This window comes from Antennarius striatus, chromosome 6 (assembly GCF_040054535.1).
Source record: "Antennarius striatus isolate MH-2024 chromosome 6, ASM4005453v1, whole genome shotgun sequence".
In the NCBI taxonomy this organism is placed as follows: Eukaryota; Metazoa; Chordata; class Actinopteri; order Lophiiformes; family Antennariidae; genus Antennarius; species Antennarius striatus.
In genome coordinates, this window is record NC_090781.1 from 21,115,579 (window position 1) to 21,139,223 (window position 23,645).

Sequence of the window (23,645 nt, forward strand, 5' to 3'; positions counted from 1 at the left end):
GTGTTCCGTATACTTTGTTTTTTCTTTCTTCCCTTACGAACCCTTAAGTCACAACGGGCTGCCATCAGTCATCTATTTGCTCCTCTGCCACACAGGCATATGTTAGAGTTGTCCTGTCATGTTGCATTTTGTGAACTTTAAGATGCCCCTGACCTGCTGTATGTCGCCGGAGGGTGAGGAAGCTGTGGGGTGGGATGATGGGATGCAGGCTGGTGTGCAGTGTCCCAACATGAGTCTCTCGGGTCAGGTATAAGTAAGTGCACATGTGACACGCAGTCATGTTAATACTTACATGTTTCTATTTCTTTCTTTTTTCTTTGCTGTCATTCCACGTTCCCTAGCATGCTCTGGTTCAGTTTCCCAAGTCTTCACTCCAGCCGTGTGACTTAATCAGTCTGACAGACTCTGGGCGCCTGGGGAAAGTCTCTCTCTTTCCACAGTCCCCTTTCTCCTCAAGTTTACGCTTCTGTGTGACAAACTCATTCTGGCATCCCTTTCGAAACACAGCACTCTTTGTTGGATGGCCAACCGTTGCCTCTTCACTCTCAGAGACAATCACACAAACAAACAGTAAGTGTTTAAAGTTTGTGGGGACTTGCGCCATAAAAAGATATACATGGACACACACAGAGAAATGCAGGAACATGCACAGATGTGATAATTTGCAAAGAATATGCACAAAATCCGGTTGAAAAGGAACCTTACACACACATATTATGCCTCTTGCCCAGCTCCTGCCCAAACAGCTCCTGTGCATTAAGAGGAAGCACCCTGCCCGTCAGTTTATTGTTGCCGAGTGACATTCTCAATTAGTTTTCATACGAGTCTCGTGATGTCTGACCTCCTGAGGTGTTTTTCAGAGCTTGTTATGAAAGCAATGAGATTTTACGTGTGCAGTGCTGGATAACCTTGGCTAAGGTCCAATATAATCTACCGAACAAAGTGGGCAAGAGAAAACTTCAGCCAGTGCTTAAGGATTTCCCCACAGGGTTCAGACGCTTCACTATTTAATTCAGCAACACAACAGCACCCTGTGGCATTCACAACCACTAGACTGAAGCTGAAAATAAACAACGACAACAACAACAAAGAAATTTCTATTTTTTAGAGAAGCCAAATAGCAAAAAGACTAAATATAACCTTTCCCAAAGAGAGCCCATACTTCTTAGAAAACCCGGGGGGGGGGGGGGGTTCTATTTAAAGTGTAATTTTTAGAAGAAAAAAAAGGCTCCCAATTAGACAAAATGATTAAAAGTACCTACATTCATTTTAATTAGAAATACCTGCATTTCTAATTTTATATCAATGAAAGTAATACAATTCATCCTCATCTTCTTTGTCTAATATGCATCTTTCGCGAAGGCAGCCCGTACACATTCACAAACTGAGAGCACTGTCACAAATTATGTTTAATAATACTAACAGTGTAATTGGTAGCTCATGTTGTGATATTTTTGAGGGTCTAGTGCAATTAATTTTGCCGATTTTCCCACATTTACTTCAGTTTACACTCAAGTCAAAGTCACAAACTTGGAGTGGTTTATTTTGACGCTCTTTGCTGCTTATCTTGACAAGGTCTCTACATGGACAGATGCTGATCGCACCTGACAAAAGTTTCCCAACACACCATTTCAGCCTCCCTCCTTCTCTTGTCATTCTCTTCCACATGCCTAAGCATTTTAATGAAATAGGCTTCCAGGCTTTCTCTGGCTTGGTTGAATTGATGGCGCAAAGGTCCTACGGAGCAGAACAATCTACAGACCTTTTTTTCTCAAAGGCAAAACAAAGAAAACGGAAGAGAAAAGAAACAGAAGGGAAAGATTTCAAGTCTGATAAAGGACAGGGTTGGGTCGAGTCAGGCGTTTCCTTTGTTATTTTCCATTTTGAACAGAAGCAACGATGAAAAGAAACATTTCCTATCTCTCACTTTGGCAATTTGTCCATTTAATGCCTGTGTCATGCAAGCCCGACATCCTTTCATCCTCCGCCTTTATAATAATGTGATTGTTTTATTCCCTTTTGTTTCTTCTGATAAATGCCACTATATTTTCATTAAGCTTTGTTTGTTCAGAGCAATCTTTGCTATAATTTATAAGAGCTGTCAGCTTAAATGATGTGGCACACCGTCACAGTCCAGCAAATAGTGGTTACCCCATCCTCTATTCCTTTTATGGCAGGCTGCCCTAGTTTTTTTTTTCTTATATACATGTATATGTGTATGTATATGTATGTATAAATATGGAGAGGTTACAATAGAGGTGGCATCAAGCCCCTGTTGGTTGTACTCAGATGTCCTGTGCGAGAAATGCTGGCTTTGACCTCTTGGGAGCTCTGGGTTGAAATGTGGTTCATGTCTCAGTGGGGGGAATGCTGCTCTTGTCCCATCTTTATTCAAGGATAATAAACTCTGGAAGTAGGAGCCTCTTTTCTTATAGGTTGCTCCATAACACATTAATGCAATCATTAGAGAATACTCTCTCTTAAAGACACTCCTTTCAGAATCCATACAAACAGCCCAGCTGTTTCACACTACTGACTCTTCAAATACAGTTACCTGGTCAAAGGTCCTCAACTCAGAAGAAAAATGTAGAAGTCACCACTCAGACATGATTTCTGAAGATTCTGATCGTCTTTGAGATGGACATTCAAAACATGTAGAAACAGGTCTGATAACTGATGGTGAACACATGTATGTCATATATGCATGCATGCCTTTAATACTCAACAAATCCAGAGTATTAAAGGCAGGAAAACCACGTATGTATTGACACAAATGAAAGCAAAACTGGCTCAAGAAATTAATCAAAGAGACACATTTCAATAGTACTAATATGTCTCTGAGAATGCAGATGCATTTGAAGCTCATCAATTTCTGTCATCTCATTAACGATGAAAGGAATCAGCCCTTTTCTCAGAAAGCAAATAATATCCTCGACCTGATTTTTTTTCCCTCACCCCTTCTTCAGAACCGAGACGTTGCCAGATGCCTGACAATAACTGCCGCATGAAGTAGATGTCTTTCCACTCATGGGAGGCCTTACAGGAAATGCGATCACAAAGAGACCTCAGAATCTTCACTTTTTCATTTCCAAGCCCTGGATACAGCCTTTCTCTCTCATTTTGTCCTGTTCTCCTTTTGTACTAGGTAGCTGCTGGTTTTTAGATGAAAGACGTTTGTTTGGAAGCCTTCAAAGAGTCACAGAACTCTGAAAGTCACTTGTGTTACGGAGCTGTTCATTCTCCATTTTATATCCAATATAGAGGTAATGATCAAAAGGATCAGAGCTGAGGGAAAAGCTAAAAGATGTCTGCTTTTGAGTAAACAACAACAATACCAATCCTCAGACCCCCATGAGACTCTTTCAAGGGTTGTCCCTCAATTAATACCAGATGGTAAAAGCCACTGTTTCCTCATTGAAAAACAAAATATCTGATACTGATCAGGTTTAAGGGGTTGTGACATATATGCTTACTTTTAGCTTTGATTTCTTCACCCATAGGTAATAATTTCAAAATATATTAAATCTTATTCATATCTTGAGGTAAAAAAAAGGAATGCTTCAATCTATGAAGCACTTTTAGAGACCCTGCGAATATGAACTGACTGTAGACTCCAAGCGAGTAATTCTTTACTCAGTATGGAGCACATCCATCTGTTGGAGACTCTTTCGGCTGCAGGAGATCCAACATAAAATTATGAGATCGTTTCCCCATGTTTCAAAAGAGACCGTGTTGCATTTTGAACAGCTGGCCTGAGCTAATTGCTTTTTTTTTAATGCAAGCCGTGTTAATAATTCATGCTCATAACCTGGGTAAAGTTTAAGGGCCATGAACTGGAGGTTACAGGGAATTTGCTACACCCCTGAACATCCCACAGTGTGTTGCCATGATCCTCTTCAGCTGCCCTTCTGCATTTTTAACATCCTACCGTGCCAAAGTCATCCAGGACTGGGACAGAGCCATCATACTTTTCCCAAACCGATCACAGTTCATTTAATCTACGAACCCACACGAGGTTACATTTTCAGAACAACAATAATAAGCTCTTATTAATCTACAGTTTTGCAGAACACAAACAGCATGATGTCCATTCAAAAATCCCTTACAAGTGGTCTGAACCAAAGCTGTTTACACAGAGATAGGCAAATACAGTTAAATAATAAAATTAGCATACAACTAAAGCAAGGAATAATGACAGTGCCTATTTACACATAGGCACAAATAGTGTCCTCAGTCAACAAACACCGTGGCATTAAGGATTAAGACTCCAATACACCGACTGATATGTTTAAAAAGGTGACAGGAAAGCTTTTTCTTTGGAGATTTTCTTTGTTCTGTTTATTTCTTTAGTGTGCTGCCTTCTCTTCTCCATTGCTTTTCCAAACACTACATTTATTTGTTGAAGTTAAGCGAGACTCTGTTATGATTATATCTTCTGTTTACTGTTAAATGATATCGCTGTTCAGAGTGAAGAAATTCCAAAACTCATTCTAAAGACAAATGAAGACCGGATTACCTACATGTCACTTTGTGTTATCGCAAAGACTTGAAGACTTCCTGTACTTCCTGAAAGCATCAGTTGTGACCACATTAGCATGAAAGGTAGAAGAGGGGGGTAACAAATTACATACATGGACAGTACGGTTAAACATACCTTTCATATATTACAAACCCAACCACTGCTGTTGTCAGGGGTTTCAGGGAGACTACAAATCTTAACAATAATACTGCTGCCATTTTCCCCAAAATGCCTCATGGGCATCAGTGATGAAATGGGACCTAAATTCCAGTGAAACTGAGCATTGGGCCTCTCAAAACTCAATACACCTGTGATGATGATGATGATGATGACACCGGAGGGTAACCAGAGAGCCAGATATGGACATTCCATTTCTTGCCATTCTCTGGCCCTACTTGCTGCTCTTTAAGGAAGATGAGTTGATATACAGTACAGTATATTCACCATTGCCATATTGCCTGATGTTGATTGGCAGTGGTCCACACATCAGTCATTACATGTGTGTTCCACTGCAACATTATCACTTTAGAAGAGGCTTCAATAAACTGTGCATGGCTTTTAGGGTTCTCTCTAACCACTTTAATCCAATATGTGATGTGGAGTCTGTCCATCATCATGGACTACGGGCGTTTTCTCTATACCTATGCTCTTCATTGCACAAGAAGTAATGGATGGCCTTGCCCTCGGTTCATCCCGAGGCACCCCTGGTTCCTTCTCAACCTGTCTTCAGGTTGTCTCAGACAGGTCCATGGTGCGGTATTTTGATTTGATTAAATCAGGTTTGAAAGGTTAGACACAGAAGGAAGCAAAGGGAGTTGCCAGGTCCAGAGTCCTCCTGCCATTTAGCATTGGGTACTGTCCAAACGAAAGTGGAATACTGATATCATTTTGGGCTCCTTTGTGATTTGCACTAATGTCCCCCAGGGATTGAGCAATGACCACTATGAATTCCCCCAGGACACCAGCCAGATTGAAACCCCTGCCAACAGATTTGAAAGGATAGCAAATCATTTAAACTCCCCAATGTGCATTAGCATGTTTTCAGTGCCAGCTACCACAATATTAAATTGCACTTTATTAAATAAAACAGAAATCAGAGCATGTGACAACAGCTCTTTAACGTTTGAATATTAATGCTGGAGTAGCCTCTGATAAATATTCGTTAAATTTGCATTGTTTACTCAGGCTTGACATCTACTTAAGGGAGCCTGGTGTATAGAATAGGACTTAAAACGAGAGGAGGCGTTAAGGCACTGAAAGGTGGAGCAAGGCAGAGACAGAGCGGTCAAATACATAAAGGGATTGGTCTTTGTGAGACCTCCTTGTGACACCACATTATTATACAATATAAAAATAGGCTGCATATTACAGTGGGCAGAGTGAATCCCAGTGGCATTGTATTAACTAAGCATCAGAGCTTAAAATCAATACATCTGCACATGTTTGTGTTCCAAGATCAAAACAAAACTGCATTTTCTACAGCATAAAGACACCAATCAACCATCAATGCTCATATAGTTATTTAAGTGTATACTTGGTACACGGCGAGGTTCAGAACCATTGCAGCGGAAAGTGGAGACGTTCTGTTCAATCCACACATCCTCAAAGGAGTATTTGAATATTTAATCTTGGTTTTAAGGGTTGGGATAATTTAATTTAAGGTTAGGTGTGAATTGAGGCTATATTAAAGCTGGAGTTGGTTTTTGGTGAATGGCAGTCATTCAGTGTCCTGACAAGGATAGCTATGCAAATATGTGCACATGTGTGTGCGTGTGTGTAAGTGTGTGTCTCTATGTGTGTAGGTGTGTGTGTGTGTAGGTGTGTGTCTTTCTTTGAGATCCTTGTGGCAGATGAAGCTTTGCTTTGTAAACTATAATGACACAAAGCCACAGGCCTCACTCTGATGGAGACCAATGCAAGGCTTTCCTTTCAACACACAAACCAAGCATCGTGTGTCACAGATTTCTTGACACTTGTGTCAAATCCTCCTGGGTTTCCCTCAACAAATACACAAGATGGCACCGTGCCAACATCAGGGGTGTTGAAAGAGTTCTATGTGGGGGGAAGGGATGGTATGCAGGGCAGTTTCTGGCTCCAACGCTAACATTACGATCTCACACTGAAAGGCTCTTTCTTCCCAATTGCTTAATTGTCTTAGTGGAACAGGCAGGTGGCTTGAAGGCTTACTTGGCATCTGTTTAAAGAAAAAAATGCTCATCAACAAGGTACATGAGAGTGTTGGGGGAGGGTTAAAGTATTAGACATTTTCTCATTCTCAAAGCTGTATCCCCTTTGCCAGGTTTCTAAAGTTTTGGCTTGGATCAGAAACTAGTTTTTGCTGCTATTGTGTCTGATGTGCTTTGCTGAATAAAATATCTCTTAGCATTGCTGCCAGATCAAATAGCCTTTCAAAATGTCATGGCTCTCACCATCCAGAGAAGTGATTTCCTATCCATTTATTAAATAGAAGCTACCATAGACGCTATTCATTTAGAAGGACACAAATAAGAAGGTAAGAGCACACATAAAGTCCTCATGATGTTTTAAAACGGCTCCAAAGAATGCACGCATCATATTAGAGATCAACTACATACAAAAACCGTGAATGCGCCAAAATATTCTAATTGATATTGCATTTTTCCTAAATATTCACAGCGGGTAAAAGAGACAGATACTTGTCTGCTACTCATCCACAGGTGAGTGACTTCCACCTAACTTAATTGTGATTCTACAAGTTAAAAGGCTTATTTGCATTTATATTGCCATTCAAAACTTGCATGTGTAATTGTTGTGGCACACTGACACCTCACATTCTTAAATGCAGGCGCACACATACAGTATGAATGCAAAGTGTGCAAAATAACAAAGCTTTTTCTCCCGTCACTTCTATGAATTTTTGACATGGGAACACTGAGGAGTAGAGAGTGAAAGAGAGAGAGAGGGAGAAGCGTGGGGGGGCTGGGGGGCTGAGGAAGAGAGGAATGGGTTCATCCAGTTGCAATATTGAACTGTCCAAGAAACCTCCCTCCAAACAGGAAGAAGTCGTTATCAGATCAGCAACCCAATTCCTCAAGTGCTTTCTGTGTTGAAGCACCGTATACATCTTCTAAGCTTTTCCCTAACGCAGCCTTTAGCAAAGATGTCGATGCAATGGGCTGGCTATTTTACTCAGAAATGTTTTAAGCAATTGAAGGATGTGTAATAGGTCACAAGTTGCAGGGCGATTTCGTGCAATTTACTTTATTTCACCGGCATCTACACTTACAAGATCAATCTAAAGGAAAAATAGGACAGATGGTTTCAGGCAAGGACATGCAATTTATAAATGAATATTTATCGCATTCAAATTAGTCAGCCTGGCGTGTCACACAGGTTTTTGTAAGTCACGAGAGCTCTCAGCATAGGTTAATGCACATTACCAAACATGCATCAGCCTCTTAGGAGACATAACAACATACTGAGGAGGTCGTACTTCATAATTAGGCAGGGTGGGCATGCAAATAACATACGACTCATAACTGAGGTACTGAAACAGCTCTGATCATGTCATTTTTGAAATTTAAGCTAAACTACGGAGCTGCAGCAGCACTGAGAATGGTATCTAGCTTAATGCACAAATGATATACATTTCTTTTTATACATTTTTTGTTTTGCCATGCCATACAATGCACTGGTAAAAAGTCTGGGATGCACCCTGCCTCTTGCCCATAGCCAGTTGGGATAGGCTCCAGCAGACCCGTGACCCCCAGGGCAGAAAAGCAGATGAAGATGAGACAATTACAGTCAACTTGTCTTCAAGGAAAAGGATGGATGAATGGATTTTTTTGCAGTTTGATGAAAATCATAATGGATTTTGTTTATAGATGAGACACTGGGTGTTAACCAAAACTTGTGAATTTGACTCATCTTTGGGATGGAAACCTTGTCTGGCTGCAGACACAATTATTCTAATAATTTTATTCCACTGATTGATTGCTACAGAATAGAAAAGATGTTTTGCATTATGGCATAACTGAATAGTTTCTCATCGCTCTCTTGTTCATATCTTCTCACCCACATAACATTCTGTACTTGTTTTTTCGCACCTGTTTCCATGACATATATTAAATGAAGCTTAGAACAAACAGTATTGTGACATGAACAACATCAGAAGTCCAGGATATTTTTCTGAAAAATGGATTGTGAACACCCTGATTTTCAATCAAATCCTTCTATACAATAGAAAGCTTGTAACACATGGGACTCATTTCTGTGGAGAGAAGGTTTGTTCAGTTAAAAACGAAAAACATTGCTTGGATGCTTCAAACAAAAGTCACTAATGTGTCAGATTTGAAAAGTACGGTTTTGACTAGAAGGAAACACTTTGTATTATCACGTCTTTTGTGTCCTTGTGTCTTTTACAAGAAACCACAGAGTTCAGCAGAAACTTTAAAAATATATATCTATGAAAGTCTCTGTGAGATAGAGAGAATTAGAAGAGCAAAGACAGTGCAGTTAGAAACACAAACAATTTAAAAGCTCCGTCTTGCAAATGCTTTGTCCTCTCCAAGGAAATCTAACCCAATCAATCCACCAACACAGCCCTGAGAACCTGATTTTAGTTGCTTTGGTGAGGAAAACATAGCCTGTTGTTGCATGTGCATTAAACTGCAATTTAAAAGGCATTAATCCACCCCACAATCTGTCACAAAATAAAATCCAAACTGGGGTTAGCAAGGGCTTTTGCACACTTCTTTTCATTTAAGGTTTTCTTACATGAAGCTTATTTTAAAAATTGCAAAGCTCCCTCTTCGTGTCTTCTCAGGAAAAAGTCTGGGATGAATGTAGATGTGACAACAAAGAGCTGAATGTAGACATGCAGATGCTAACCCTGCCCTCACAGGTGACCCAGTGATCACAACAGCATCTGGTTGAATTACTTAACGCTGCCACCCAACAGACATGTAATCCGGGATAATGCCCTTTTGCTGAGTGCTCCAATCTGGATAAATTCATCCCTGAGGAATAAGATCCAGCAGCAGAGTTTCTGGGAGAGTGGGAGTGAGAGGAGATGAAGGGCTTTGGGGGCTGATTGGTTGGTGCTAAAGAAAACCATTGGGGCTGGGCAGAGAGTCTTCTAGATGGATGATGAAGTACCGCAGTAAACAGCTTGATATTGTGGACTGACTGCATGAGAGTAATCAGATCATTGCTGGTTTTCCAAGAACCCTCGAAACTAACAACAATCCCCTCCCTGGCTGACCTGAATCCTCATTCGTGTCAAAAGAGGACTTCATCTAAACTTCACTGGATATTGTGATTCCACATTTTTATCCTAATACTGCATCAGGGAACCTGTAATATTGTGTGATCATGTACCCAACACTTTCAAATTTGTGCAGTTTTCATTATATTAAATGATGTGTTTAGGTATCTTGTGTTTGTATAGTCAGCAGCCAAATGCTTTCTTTTCTCCCAGGATATCAACATAACAAATCTCAGCAAAATAAATAAATAAATAAAAGATTTTTCTTGGCATTGACATCTTTTGATAATTCCACAATCGCCAACAAACATTGAGATTTACAAGTTCCAGCTGTCCAGCAGCAGCAGCAGCCTCTTAGATTATTTATTCATATGTTTACTTATTACCATAAATACCCAACAGGGTACTCGGCTCAGGGGGATTACAGCGGGCTTAATCTATCGTGGCACAGAAATGAGCAGGGGTCACAGCAGCTGAGGTGACTTAAACTGGCTAGCCTTGATGAGACATGCGGCGCAAACAAGTAAAAAAGCATCCCGCTGGGCGCCATCGTGAACCGATGACATCATCTGTCGCATCAGGCATGATATGAACACGCTAGCTCTACTCAAGCCAACTGTCATGTATGGTGACCCAGTAAGGTATAGAAAATTGATGAGAAGGCCCCTTCCTTTTGTTTTTTTAAAGGGACATACTTTTACCACTCCCTCGTCAGAATTCAGGCTCATTATAAATTTCATCATTACTCTGGTTCATAATCCTGTTACGTTGAAAAAATGACAAGCTTATAACAACACGCAAGGAAAATATGGAGTGGTTTTAATGTTCAGAGAGAAAGGAACTAAATCAATTAATTATGTCTACCTCAGTTATTGCGTTGATATGTGCGTTACACAGCAGTGTGTCTTGCTTACAAATAACTACTCATAATGAGGCTGAAAATTTGCTTTTCTGTTTGAGTATTGTTGAGCAGTTTATTGCGCTGTATCTCCCGCTCTTTTTTTCAATCCCTTTCAGAGTAGAGAATGATTTCCCCGTCTATAAAACCCACACATCCAGACGTGACTTTGGAAAGACATTTAATTATACTTTGCTTGAGAAATATGTATCAAAGCCTGCCGTCCATGAAAAGCGGATTTAGAGACGTCAGACAGCAGTTAATAGACAGCAGTAAATGAAATAGAGGCTGTTGGGGGGGGGGGGTTGCTAAGACATGCTTTCCAGGACTGACAAACAGCTTAGTCTGGCTGGGTGCTGGATCGGGAGTTCTGACACAAGATATATGGGGGGATAATGAAGGTGACTGGGGGAGATAGAAGGGGTAGGAGATTTTCTGAGATGATTGGGATTTCATGCTTGTGCAGCAACACTGCCCCTAGTGGGCAAACTAGGGGCAGTGTCTTTTTTTCTTTCTTGAAGAGAAGATTTCATTCCCCAAAATCCTAGTAATTTCACAAGGTGTCATTTGGTAAAAAACAGTGATAAAGGGAGGGAAACAGAGGACGGCTGGCAGATGGATGGGGGGACAGATCTGTGTGATTTTTCTCTGGCACTTTTTCTTTTCAGTCTGGCATTTCCAGCACATGACTATTCTTAAACTGCCCCTCCTCCACTGAGACATCATGCTTTCACATATTTCACTCTTTCCTTGACATATAGGCTAGCGTTCTCGATCACGTTGTATCTTCCAGCAAAAGGTTAAAAAAAAAAAAGTAAGGAGAAAGGAACAGTTGGCCATAGAGGTAGAAACGTGGGGTGAAAACTGAAATGAAGACACCAAGAGGCAGTGAAGAATGTGTGTTTGACGGTGTCTAGATTAGAGGCGAGTGGGGCTCCAGGACAGGAGGTGGTGCAAGGAGATGGACGAGGTCCCGGACAAGTTTGGCCTGAAGTGGATGTGTTCCTAGAGACTGTTTCCCAGATCCTCCTGGCTGGTGCTGTGTCATCTGTCACTGGCAAGAGAGGTGACAGCAAAAGAAAAGGTGCCCTAGATGTAGCAACAGCACAGTTGGAATAGAGAGCATCTCGAAAAACAGCCTTCTTTCTCCAGGTTCTCACTCTGTAGTTTTCTCGCTGTGGACCATTTATTTCTTAAAGTTCAGAAAGAACAATATTGCTCACAGCCTCTGAATATGGACCGAGTCTTCTCTCGGGCTTCTATCTGGATTCCTCCTTGCACTTCTTGCTTTTTTTCATTCTCCTGCAGGATATCTACGTCTCTGACTGCTATGGCCACAACTCCCGTCTGTCCCCATGTTCATAAAAACAAGATTGTTTTCTGCAGCTTTCTGCTGACAGTGGCTCGGCACATAAACAGAACCGTAATTTGTTCAAGAACAGTAAGCTACAGGGAAGCACTTTTTTTTTTTTTTGTCCCCAGAGACATGCATTGAGAAGGTATGTTGTTATCCCCTGTTTACCTGCCAGGGAATGTAGTTTTTTTTATATTATGGTAATAACCATACTGAATCGCACAGCAATCCCATCTCATTCCAGTCGTAGCAATCGGATCATTCCAGTCGGTACTATCTGAGATATATTGGTTGTTGTTCCTGGAACTGTAGCCAAGTTCCGTATGTGGATGAAAATGTGATGGCCTCTTGTGGCTTTAATGTCTAATGTTTGGGATGTTATTAATGCACCTGTGAGAAATTAGAATACAATAAAAAGCAGAAGAGGGGTAGCGCAGAAGCTGTGGATACAAAACCTTGAATTTGAAGAGACAGGTGATGCAAGAAAAACTAAAACAAGTTTCAAAAACATTTACAGCATCTACAGTACCACGTTTGATGTGCCATTACTACTTGATAACCTGAAGATAAAGCATTCATTGCCTTTACTCTGTCCCTTTCAGGGTCGAGTGGCACATCTTTTGTCACTGTCCCAAGTCCGATCCAGTCATATGGAAAACAATACGTAAGCCTAACACTCTAGCTGGGAGGGATCTAGACCCTGCTGAAGCCCCGGAGATGCTGAGAGGGAATTAGAAGGTTCATCACTCCAGTCAGTTTCAAATTGGTCTGTCCTGATATCATCATTTTCTTTCCATGTCTACAAGAAAAACGAGCTGGTATAAAAGCATATTCACAGAACATGGCTTGATGAGCAGCATTTTTTTTCCCTCTCACTCCTTCTCCCCCTCTTCACGTGTAACACCTGAATGCATTACTGCAGAAAACGATCTTAGTTTATCAAGTTCCATTTTGCTTACTGTTTCACTATTGTGCAGCCAACGTGGAGCTGCCAGTTATAATACAACACAAAGAGCATAAGACGGGACGACGTTGGTTTTTTTTTCTTTCAACCAACAATTGAGGCTGTCTCTCTCTCATTCACACACACATACACACACACAAACACACACACACACACACACACACACACACACACACACACACACACATAGTAAAAGTTGTGCAAATTCAACCAGACATCTCCTCGTTAGGAATGTAGTCCAGTGTCACAGGTCAGAATTTGAAAAGCTGCGACAGCCGTGTCATTGACCCCTCCGACCCAGCGGAGCACAGACCAAGGCTCTGTTAGGATAACTCCTAGATGGCATACACCTATCTGATCTGGCTCTGTTTGTGTTTGTATATCACACAGAAAACCACACAGACAGAGTTCTGCTGTACTTTTCCTCGCATCTTCACTTTTCCAAATAGAACCACCTGGTGGTAAGCAGGGGAAACAACCAATCCATCCTCATTCGGTTCACAAATAAACTGTCAGAATGAAAATAACAATGGCAACTACTGTCCAGAGGGCTGGGATTTGGCAAACTGTACTCGTGAGCCTGCCTTCTGAAGCTCTGCGCAGTTAACTTTTTCTCTCTTGTTCCCGACCAGACCCCCCGTAGTTGAACTCAATGAGAACGGGCTGTCAGTTCAAAACAATGTGACTCTGGAGTGAATGCTTCGCTGAACCTGGACTGGGGTTAGGGGGTTTTGTTTGTGTGCCTTTGTCAGTGTGTGACAGGAATATCAAGCCTCAAGTATTTAACTCGTCTGGTCTGGAAGCAGTGACAAACGACTGTTGGAAAAAGTGCAGGCTAGAACTATTTGTAGGACATCCACACAGACTACTTTCCTCCAAATTCCTCCTTGTTCTTTGGCACAAGTGCACATGGGAGTGCAGTTTTTTTTTTAAAGATTAAAATAAAAAATCAACAACAACACAGATGGTAAGACAGGCTCAGCCATCACAGCATGATGAATACGGAGACATCGACCAGCCGGGGAAATAGACAGAGCAATGACAAGCGTGGCAGGAATGCCATGAATTAGCAAGTTTATCAGAAAAGAAAAACTTACCGGAGATCCACAGGAGTGGAAGGACCCAAAGGATCATGTCTGTGGAGGTGGAGAGGACAAAAACCTACGGAGAACAGTGGGCGAGTGTGAAATTGAAGTTGGCAGGCAAAAAACACACGAGACGAGACAGTGCTCTTCTGTGCTGCTGGAGGGGACGGATGCTCCGGTCCCTCAGTGGAGTCTCCTTTTACCACTGGAAGGCTGGTCTTCTGTCTTCTGCCCTCCTCCTCTTCTGCTGATTCTTCTCTTCTGTCTCCACTCTTCAGAGTTGCCGGTGGTCAGGTTCAGCCTCGCACTCTGTCTTGATGTGATGTTGTGGACTTTCACAGCTGACTCTGAGCGCACACGCTCGTACTGCCGCTCATTGCCCATCCATTCCCAGTCTCTTCAACCCTCACTCCCCCCAACCTCCTTCTCTCTCTCGCTCTCTCTCTGAATCTCTCTCTCTCTCTCTCTCTTTCTCTGTGTCTCTCTCACTCACGCTCGACCACTCACACAGCAGACAGTCAGGGAATAGAGCTGCTCAACTAGACTCCTCCTTTTCTCTCTCTCTCTCTCTCTCTCTCTCTCTCTCTCTCTCTCTCTCTCTCACTCTCTCTCTCTCTATCTCACTTTCTCTTTCTCAATCAGGCTGTCTGGGTGGCTGTGGATGGAGTGCGCGGCTGAGAGACTCGGGTCCTCGCTCTTGGAACGGGGGCTGCCATGGGAGAAATGTAGAGGGTGCAGTCCCAATTAGAATGAGAATAGGAGTGACTCGGCCTCTATAGCTACAAATAACACAGACATCCACAATACAAAAAGAGCAATTTCACCCCTCCTCCCACTTAAGACCTCTGTCTTATTTAGATTCTAAAGATGGCACAGAATTTTGGGAAAAAAACTGAGCTGTGTTCCTTGAGAACGGGATCAAGATCACATTTGCATTCAAGGCCAAAGCTGCAATATTCATGCGTATCCAATGTTTATCATGGCTGAACTGCATTCATAGTCACTCACTCAAGGAGCCATGATGCAAGACATCATAAAATGCCTAAATGCACTGCATACTTACAAACAAGTTTCCCTGTGTGGGGCTGTTAAATATTTAAAAAGGATAATTTCTTTCCTTCCTTATGTTCCAATGTGGAAAATGCTCACATATAAAAGAACCATTGTGCACTGTTGTGGCTGAAGGTCCTAACAAGTATCCGGAGTAGAATTTTAGCAGTGCTTGAGCAACTACATGTGCATAAATTAAAAGACATGTGACAATACTAAAAAAATATATATATCATACATTTTCTTTAACAAATTTTCTTTTCTCTTCCAGACGAACATAATTGCATTAAACTGATATGTAGTAATAGTTTGAGTTCTATACATTGAACCTTTATGTGTATATATTTTAATTAATGTTTAGGTGAAAATGCTCTATTATTGGGCGCTTTTTAATCATGCTATTTGCTTGGCTCTAGGTATGCCAATGTTTATTGATCAATCCACTATTTTAGCGGCTTGCTATGGTCATGAGAACTAGTGGGGGGAAAAAAAACATTATATATTGTTGCTTGTGGCTCCTTCAGGCTCAAGTGTATAAGTTTAGTGACTCGTCTCAAGTCTAGACCTCAACTCTCCTTTTGTTCCAATGCTGGGGGGTGGTCTGGAGTCCACTCCTCCTGTTTTAGGGGGAACACACAATGGCTTGTTTGTAATTTCTTGAATCAGTCATGGTCATTGCAGGTGTCTCTAAGCCAAGAATGCATCAGTGTCCTTTTTAATACTTATAATAAAACATTTAGGTGCTGAAGGGGAGGAACATTCCAACCACACTGGTTCAGTTGGTCACTGAGGTCACAATTTATATTTTTTTAACACTGCAAAACCAAAGCAATTCCCCTAATCCTCACATCTCTATCTGTACATTTGCTATGTGATGTTTATCAAGTATTCAACTACTGGTTGTAATGGCATACAATAACATTGCCATTGTTAGCAAGCTAAAACACTGCCATTAAGTTCAAAGCAGCCGTTGTCGTACTTAGAACATAAGAACTTCTGCAAATACTTGAATGCTTGTTAATTGTATTTTGTGCATAGTTTTCAATTGTTTTATAATATTTAAGACATATCATGAATCAGAACATAACAATCAAAAACAGATCTATCCTTTTATGAACCAAATATCTGAGAGAAAACATGTCCCTTTTGATTTGACCATCAAACATTCCGAAACCTTCATCCCCTGGTTATCATACCTGGAATCAGGTAGAAAATATCCCTCACTTTCGTGCAAATAATGATTGACATACAAATCTGTACTACAGAGGCAAAAGCTATTAATTAAAAGCGTACAGAAATTGCCAGCAGCTCCAGATCAGAGGTCTGATAATGACACAGTAAGCACTGCATGGATAGATAGCTGATGTCATATCAATCTAATCCACACCTTCCTAATTTAATCGAAGGTCCAGATGATGACATGTGGTTTTATCAGTGCAACTAACAGCTGCACACAAAAACAACCCCTTCAGTGGGGAACAGATTTGTCTTCTACTTAAAAACATCATGAGTCAGGGGCAAAATTAATTGTGACTCATGTTTGCTCATGTTTGTATATATGCTTGAGCGATGAGCTTAAAAAAAGAGGCAATTCATAAATCCTGAATGCACCATTCTCTGATAGTATAATCTGAACCAAACTTAAACTGCATTTTTTATCATGTCAAATATTTGCCTCCTTTTGATGACTCTAAGCAGATCTTGAATCAGTTATACTTCTGACATGTAACATACAGAAGTTTGCGCCAAAGGTCTCCCTTGGCTGGAACCAGATTTTCCTCAGCCTGTAAAACTGAATGTGGAACCACCCCCCAAAGAAAAAACCTGACATCAACACCTTTATTTTCCATTAATAATGGCAAATGGGGAACACAGTAAGTAAATGGCTCATGCACTGTTAAACCCACAGTGTGCCCACAGGGGGGATAATCTTAAATGACTTGGGGAACAGGGAACTCCTCATCTGTGAGTATAAGAGCCTCCTTAAGCTGACCATAACCTACGGTCAGAAAGACCTACCCCACTGAAAGTGAAAGTGAGCTAAAACCAACTAGAGATGCAACATTTATCAGTCAGCATAGCCTCTTGGAGTTCAAGGTCAGCCTGTCCCACATTGGGAATTGATTTAGCTCTTGCGTGCACTTCTTATGTATTAAAAAAAACAACAACAACAACAACCTGCAACTGCATGGAAGCACTTCCCTTGTATTGATGCGAGTCATTGATACTTTCCGCATCAGTATTGTTTTAATAGTGCTACTTCTCCTGCAGCTTCTGTCAACTAACATTTAATAACAATGTGTCATAACCGAGGCAGGGGCATTCAGATTTTGTCTGCTATGGTGACCCATTGTGATCATCACTGCTGATCACATTTTGGATTGATATGAAATACTTTATCTTGCTTCCTATACATTAAACCCTGGGAGACGATAGTGAACCTGAATGAAAACTGACCTTTACTGGCTGCTTTAGTCATCTACTGTATATGTTCAATTTCAAATCAAAGAATCAAAGGTGCAAATGTCAACATAAATGAAAATGCACTCTTCAAAAAAAAAAAAAAGTGCAGCAAGACCAGAGATGTCTTTGTCCTTTTCATGACCTTGTGCCTGCATTATCTGTAGTGCAACTGAATGGTAGACATTTCATTGAGATATTTGGGTGCTATTAGCAGTGCCTAATGTAGCCTTAAGCCTATACTGTAATCACAAGCAGAGACAAGGAGCAGGATATCATGCTTTCATTCCCTTCTTTTTTATGCCCTATATTTCCTTTATCACCTCCACCAAGGGCATAATATTTTTGCCCTCTTTGGTATGTAAATAAATAAACAATTAAAAAAAAAAATTGATGAAATTTGGTAGAAAGGCCAGGCACATAAAATTTCTGACTTTTGGAACAAAACTACTGGATGGATTATCATTAAATCAGGTAGAAGGGTGGAGTTGGTCATCAGTAATCAGAAACCATGACTTGAAAAGGTACAAACTTTGCCAAATATGAAACTGTGGATTCTGGAGCACCATTTGATGGAAAAAATGAGTCAATGATTTACATTAATACAGTTATTTTTAACAGAACCATGAGTGTGGCCACTCTGTTGGTAGACATTTCTCAATGGGATTAGGATTGGTGTTTTATGTAATTAAAAGCGACTGTTGTGCTTTGGCTCAGTTGAATGTCCTTCTAGTTTTAAATGGACTTCCACCAATGCTGACCTTCTTTTGAGGCCACATAACAACTAGATCTAATCAGAACTTGAGACTTTAAGCCTGATATCACAAAGTTTAACAAATCAATTTCATCCTGAACAGTGACTTTTCATACATTTTCCTCGGCTCATACACATATGAGTCACATTATCTACCGGATGGTAGTTCCATCCACACACTTGTAAAACCCAACCACAAAGTCACACTTCAGTTAACATACATATGAAGGTGTCAACCCAAGACTCCCTTCCACCTTAATATGCAACAAAGACACACATACTATTTAAATAATAATTACTGTATGTCATAGATATGCAACATAGGCATCAAAGATTTATTTCCATGCTAGTCATACTTCCAGACATTAGTGTTATGCATGGCAGCAAGTGGTTTCCCTTCAAATGAGAAATGGCAATAAATGTTATTTATTCATTACTTTCTCGAGACTCCATGTCAAAGCTCAAGGAGCACATCTTGCACTGCACAGCAAAACAGCAGCTCCTGACTAATTAAATTAATTTGGTTGGGTTACAAAGTGAACTTAGAGACCCAAACGCATAAAAATGACCAAGATCAGAGCGAGAATCATTCCAACACTCGGAGCTGGTAAAAAAAAAAAACATGCAATTTGGATGTGATGGCTAATGCTTTGTGGCACTAATGTTAAAGTGCTTATGGCTAAATAGTATACAGTGGATAAAAAGCCTCCAAAAACAGGGTAATTTAACACATTAATTTAAACTTTTTCTAGAATGTGGCTGCTCTTTGTGTGCGTACGTGTAAGTGTGTGTGTGTGTATGTGTTTGAATTGTAAGGGCTGTGCTGGTCGTCTTTTTTGTTCCAGATTACTGGTTTAGTCTTTTGCCTCCTCTCTTTTTCCTTTGCTAGATGAATTGCAATCTTATCCTCATTCAGAAAAAAAAAAAAAAGTGATATATTAAAATGATGGACAGGCACTCACTTTTTTGAGCTAAATAGAAAGTGACATATCTGTTTATTTCTCTCAGGCCTGCATATCCGCCCTTAGAGAAGCCAAAAGAACTGAAACTCTGCTATCTGTGGACACGGTGTGTGTGTCCGAGTGTGCATGCGTGTGTTCAGTGTGTGTTGCCATCAATTTGTATTTTGAAATTAGCAAATCAGCCAGTTGTCTTTCAATGAAGGACATCCACTCAATCTTTGTCAGTCAGATGATTCCCCAGAGATGCTATATCTCGGGTCCCGGTGCTGTGGATTCTCATTTTAATCAAGTCTGCAAAGTAGAAGAGCAGAGGGTCTAAATGAATGGAATTAAGCGGTGTGGAGAGGCCTTAGAGACAAGCTGGATAAGTGACGACGTCTCATTTTCATCCACAGTACTTTTTTCAGACAATGACCTTCATTTTAAGAAACAGGGTGTCAATAACATGTTGTTGATTTACATATTGTGCAGCATTGCATTGAAATTAATTCCTATTATGTGATCTGTTTTATAAATGCATTTAGTTTTCTAGTTCTTTCTGCATTAGATTTGACCATGACTGGCTAATTAATGGATCATAGTTGCTCATACTGAAAGTCGAATAAATAATTGCACCAGAGAAGAAAATAACATATTATTTGTGAATGTTCTGACACCATCGCAAAGTCAAGATCTAAACCTTGAGAGCAGATTCTTTTGATGATGTGTTACAAACATGAAATGGAAAACTTTTTTTTTTGTCCTTTATTAAATAGCTTGCATTAGTTAACTAATAGAATCAGAAGATATGCACACTTACAGTGGATAAAAGAAAATAAATAAAACTACCCACAGCAAAGTCAGTCTTCATTTTTACTTAAAGGCTCAACAGCATCTTTATATTTGCAGAATTACACAAAAATGGCGAGAGAATTTTATTGAACGTGCTCGAGTTGAGCGAAAGACAGGTTCTGAACAGAGTTCGGCATGTACCCAGGAAGAACCCATTACACTTTGGAGTGGATGCTGATAAAGGGACGGATGCAAGAATTTTTTTGAACATTGCACAAATGTTGTTTTTTTGTCATCATTCAGAAGCTACTTGACAGAATAAGATGAATCTGGATGGAAGGATGTCATGAATCTGGATTAAAGAATAAATGAGGTTCTATTAGTTTGTCCATAAAGTGTACTTAAATAAATTAACAGCTCCATGGCATAAGGTTATTTAAATCACTGCGGCAAATGGTGGTGTTTCAATAGGTACTTGAGGAAGCATAAATAAATAGGCTTCAATGTTTATCTCTTTATTTGCAGAGGCTGTGCACTCGTGACCCCAATGACTGTGTTCCTGTACAGCAGAATGCTGCAGTGTATGTTCTACCTGTAAAGTAGGGTACGTTATATGTCTCATACAGTAGGGTTTATTGTTAGCATGCTGAAAATCAATGCAGAGGATCAAGGCATGGAGCAGACCGAGTGAGTTTCAGAAAACTTTAAATCTTTATTTTCTTCTCGTAACTGTCCTACGTTTCCAAACTCCTGAAGTCGTGGGAAACATTGATCCAGTCTTCAAAGGCGGATCTTTTGGACCTCCTGTACAAAGCAGCAATGACATAATCATTGCAATCTTTTTGGATTAATCTTTAAAAAATGGCGCATTATCTGAACTACTTCTACAGGCCTAAGTAGTTTTGAGACACATCAAGGTGATAACTTGGTCATTGCTGTGGATAATTACATATCTTTGTCAGTAGGAGAAAGTCACCATTGTGACATATTTGTTGATCTATTGAAATCGTGGTGGAATTCAGAAGTCCATATCTTCACCACGTTGTGGGTGAGAAAGCTCCTGTTCCTTTGCCACCGGGACTCCATAGAGCATTCTGGGTAATAAGCCTCTAGGAAGGCTGACATTGTCATTTTCCTCACTGCTGATCACCAGAATTGAACTCAGCTCTTTACTGAGTTTAGCTAGAAATGTAAAATGTTCTTTTTTTATGAAGTTTGCAAAACATTTCTTTTAAACAACTTTTTTTTGACAGAAAGTCGAGACAATCTTTGTCATGGCAAAATTCCGAGAGTAGTACCTGCTATCCTGTAGGAAACTATCTCTTAGATGGTTTAATTTTGTGATTTGTGCATCGGCATCCCTACTTCTGCCTACCTCCTGTCCAAGCTTGGGTCTCTTGTCTTCTGGGTTGCATGCACTGGTGAACCACCCCCATGATCAGACTGGCTGGTGATGCACCACTGGATGTCATCTAAATCAACACTATATTTGTACTATATTGTATGTATGCATGCGTTTGTAATCAGTAGCTAGAGTGTGCTTTCTTAATTTCCCTTCGGGGATCAAACCAGTATATAAAATTTAAAAAAAAAAATTAAAAATATTTTTTTAAATGTGACGTTGGTGACATTTAGGTCAAAAATAGAGACGTAGTGTTCTAGGAATTCCTGTATGACAGCTACCAATTGTTCACAGCGTTTCTTGGCAAACATGCTTATTCATGTAAAATCTTTCATCCTGTAGATCATCTCTGACTCAGTCAAGCTGAAGCTGCTTCAGGGCAGCTGGGTCATTTGATTCTTCCCCATTTGACTTTCATCTTCTTTTTACTTTGGAATTTTGGCTTTTACATGATATGGAAAAGAGTGGCAGCGATTTGTTTGCCGTGCTCATCTGGAGATAGGTAAAGAGCAACGGTCAGCAGTGTGCATCTCAAGAAAGCTTGTCAGAGGTCGTAGTGTTTTGCATAAGTCAAGAGAAATGGGTACATGTTGTTCTACATCTGACAGGTCTAGGCATCGACATCTTCATTGCGAGCTTTACCCTGACTGCTTCTCCGCCTTGACATGGATGGTAAATAAAAGCAGTGTTCTGAACTACAGATTTGCCCTCAGGCTTGAAGAGGACTATCTAATGTAAAAGTGAATTAAACACGTCTACCAAGAGGCAAGCACCAGCCAAAGAATCTAAATGTATGTATGCCATGCCAATCATATTTTAGAGAAGTCTGCCCACGAATAACAAGGTTCATGGCATGACGATTAAAGTGTCACCCCCACATTTGACAACTAAAATATGTATCAGCAGAAAACAAAGGAATCAAAAGTTGTAGAATTGAAATACAAGAAAAAAACCCAATTAATTTCAAAGGTAATCATTTGATTGAACCTTTGAATCCCATTTAGCATTGTTAGGTATCAAAATAGGAAGTTCTTCATTAAAGCATTTTAATAGTTGCCGTGTTAAGTTTCTCTCACAAACCGACAAATGGTTCTTTTTTTAAATTTTCAATCCTTTAAAACACCCCGGGGTAAATCTCCAATGAAAATATCCCCATAGAGATTATTTTGCGTTGAATTGGGAGCATAAACACGGGAATGGAGCATTTCATCAAAGAAGAAGCAAAATGCTGATGCAATGCAGAAAAAAAAAAGGCATAATATGCTGATTTGGCCCTTTACAAGCCTATACTAATAATATTCAGTTAACCTATGGTGTTTTGCCAGTGGTCTCAACTGAAAAATGCAGAATGAGCTGCTATGACTAAAGGTCCTTGAGCCAAAAGCAAAATCTTTACCATCACACGTAGATTGCTCTTGAGCAAATGTGATACCCATGAGAAAATGAGAGAACAGGACCAAATATGTTGTCTGGATGAGAGGAGAAATGTCTTCAAACCGAGAACAGAAGTGTATTACCGTCAGGATGAACATTCAAGGATTGCATAAGAAAGATATTTGAAAAGAACATAGCTTAAATTTTTTAACTTTAAACTTTGAACTGTGTTGAAACACAGTTGAAATTATTCTATACAGTCGAAGGTTAAGAGTGCATCCCTTACTATTTGTTTTCTAATATTATCATAGCATAGATATCACAAGAAATGTGAGATTTAAAATTTTAAAAAATATCAGAAATGACCACTATCATGGCCAATGCACAAACAATTCCCCAATAATTACTGCATTGTAAACATGTCTATTCAAATAAAATATATTCGTAAATGTGCAAATGAAACCAGGTAGGGCTTTTACAATTACAAAATGTTTTAAATATTTGTCATTTCTGTGGTTATTTGCTGGCTTCTTCCTGTCTCTGTGCTCAGCTGTTGTTGGGATGGCTGAGGCTGTTTGCAATCAGATTTTCATAAGAACAAGACTTCAGCATGAAAAGTATTTTCATGACAACTGGATCATGAGATCTTCTTTTCTGGAAATCACAAAGAAACTCTCTCATGTGACTGATATACTTCGATAAAACCATGCATCCTGTGATTTACACGAGTATCAAGTACGTGTTTGAACAGGCTGGGATCATCCAGACTGCTGCTATTTATTTATACTGGGCTCAGTGACCAGTTGC

General features: G+C 40.1%; 1 protein-coding gene across 11 annotated transcripts in view; it reads right to left on the bottom strand.

Annotated features, from left to right (window-relative positions):
* kirrel3b (kirre like nephrin family adhesion molecule 3b) overlaps positions 1-14,441 on the bottom strand; it is a 140,594-nt gene extending 126,153 nt beyond the window's left edge. For all 11 annotated transcript variants that reach the window (XM_068318234.1, XM_068318230.1, XM_068318229.1 and 8 more), the window contains exon 1: positions 14,078-14,441. In XM_068318234.1, the coding sequence (XP_068174335.1) occupies positions 14,078-14,114 (37 nt within the window). In that variant the 5' untranslated portion in view covers positions 14,115-14,441. The remainder of the gene's footprint in view (positions 1-14,077) is intronic.
* Positions 14,442-23,645: the final 9,204 nt, after the last annotated feature.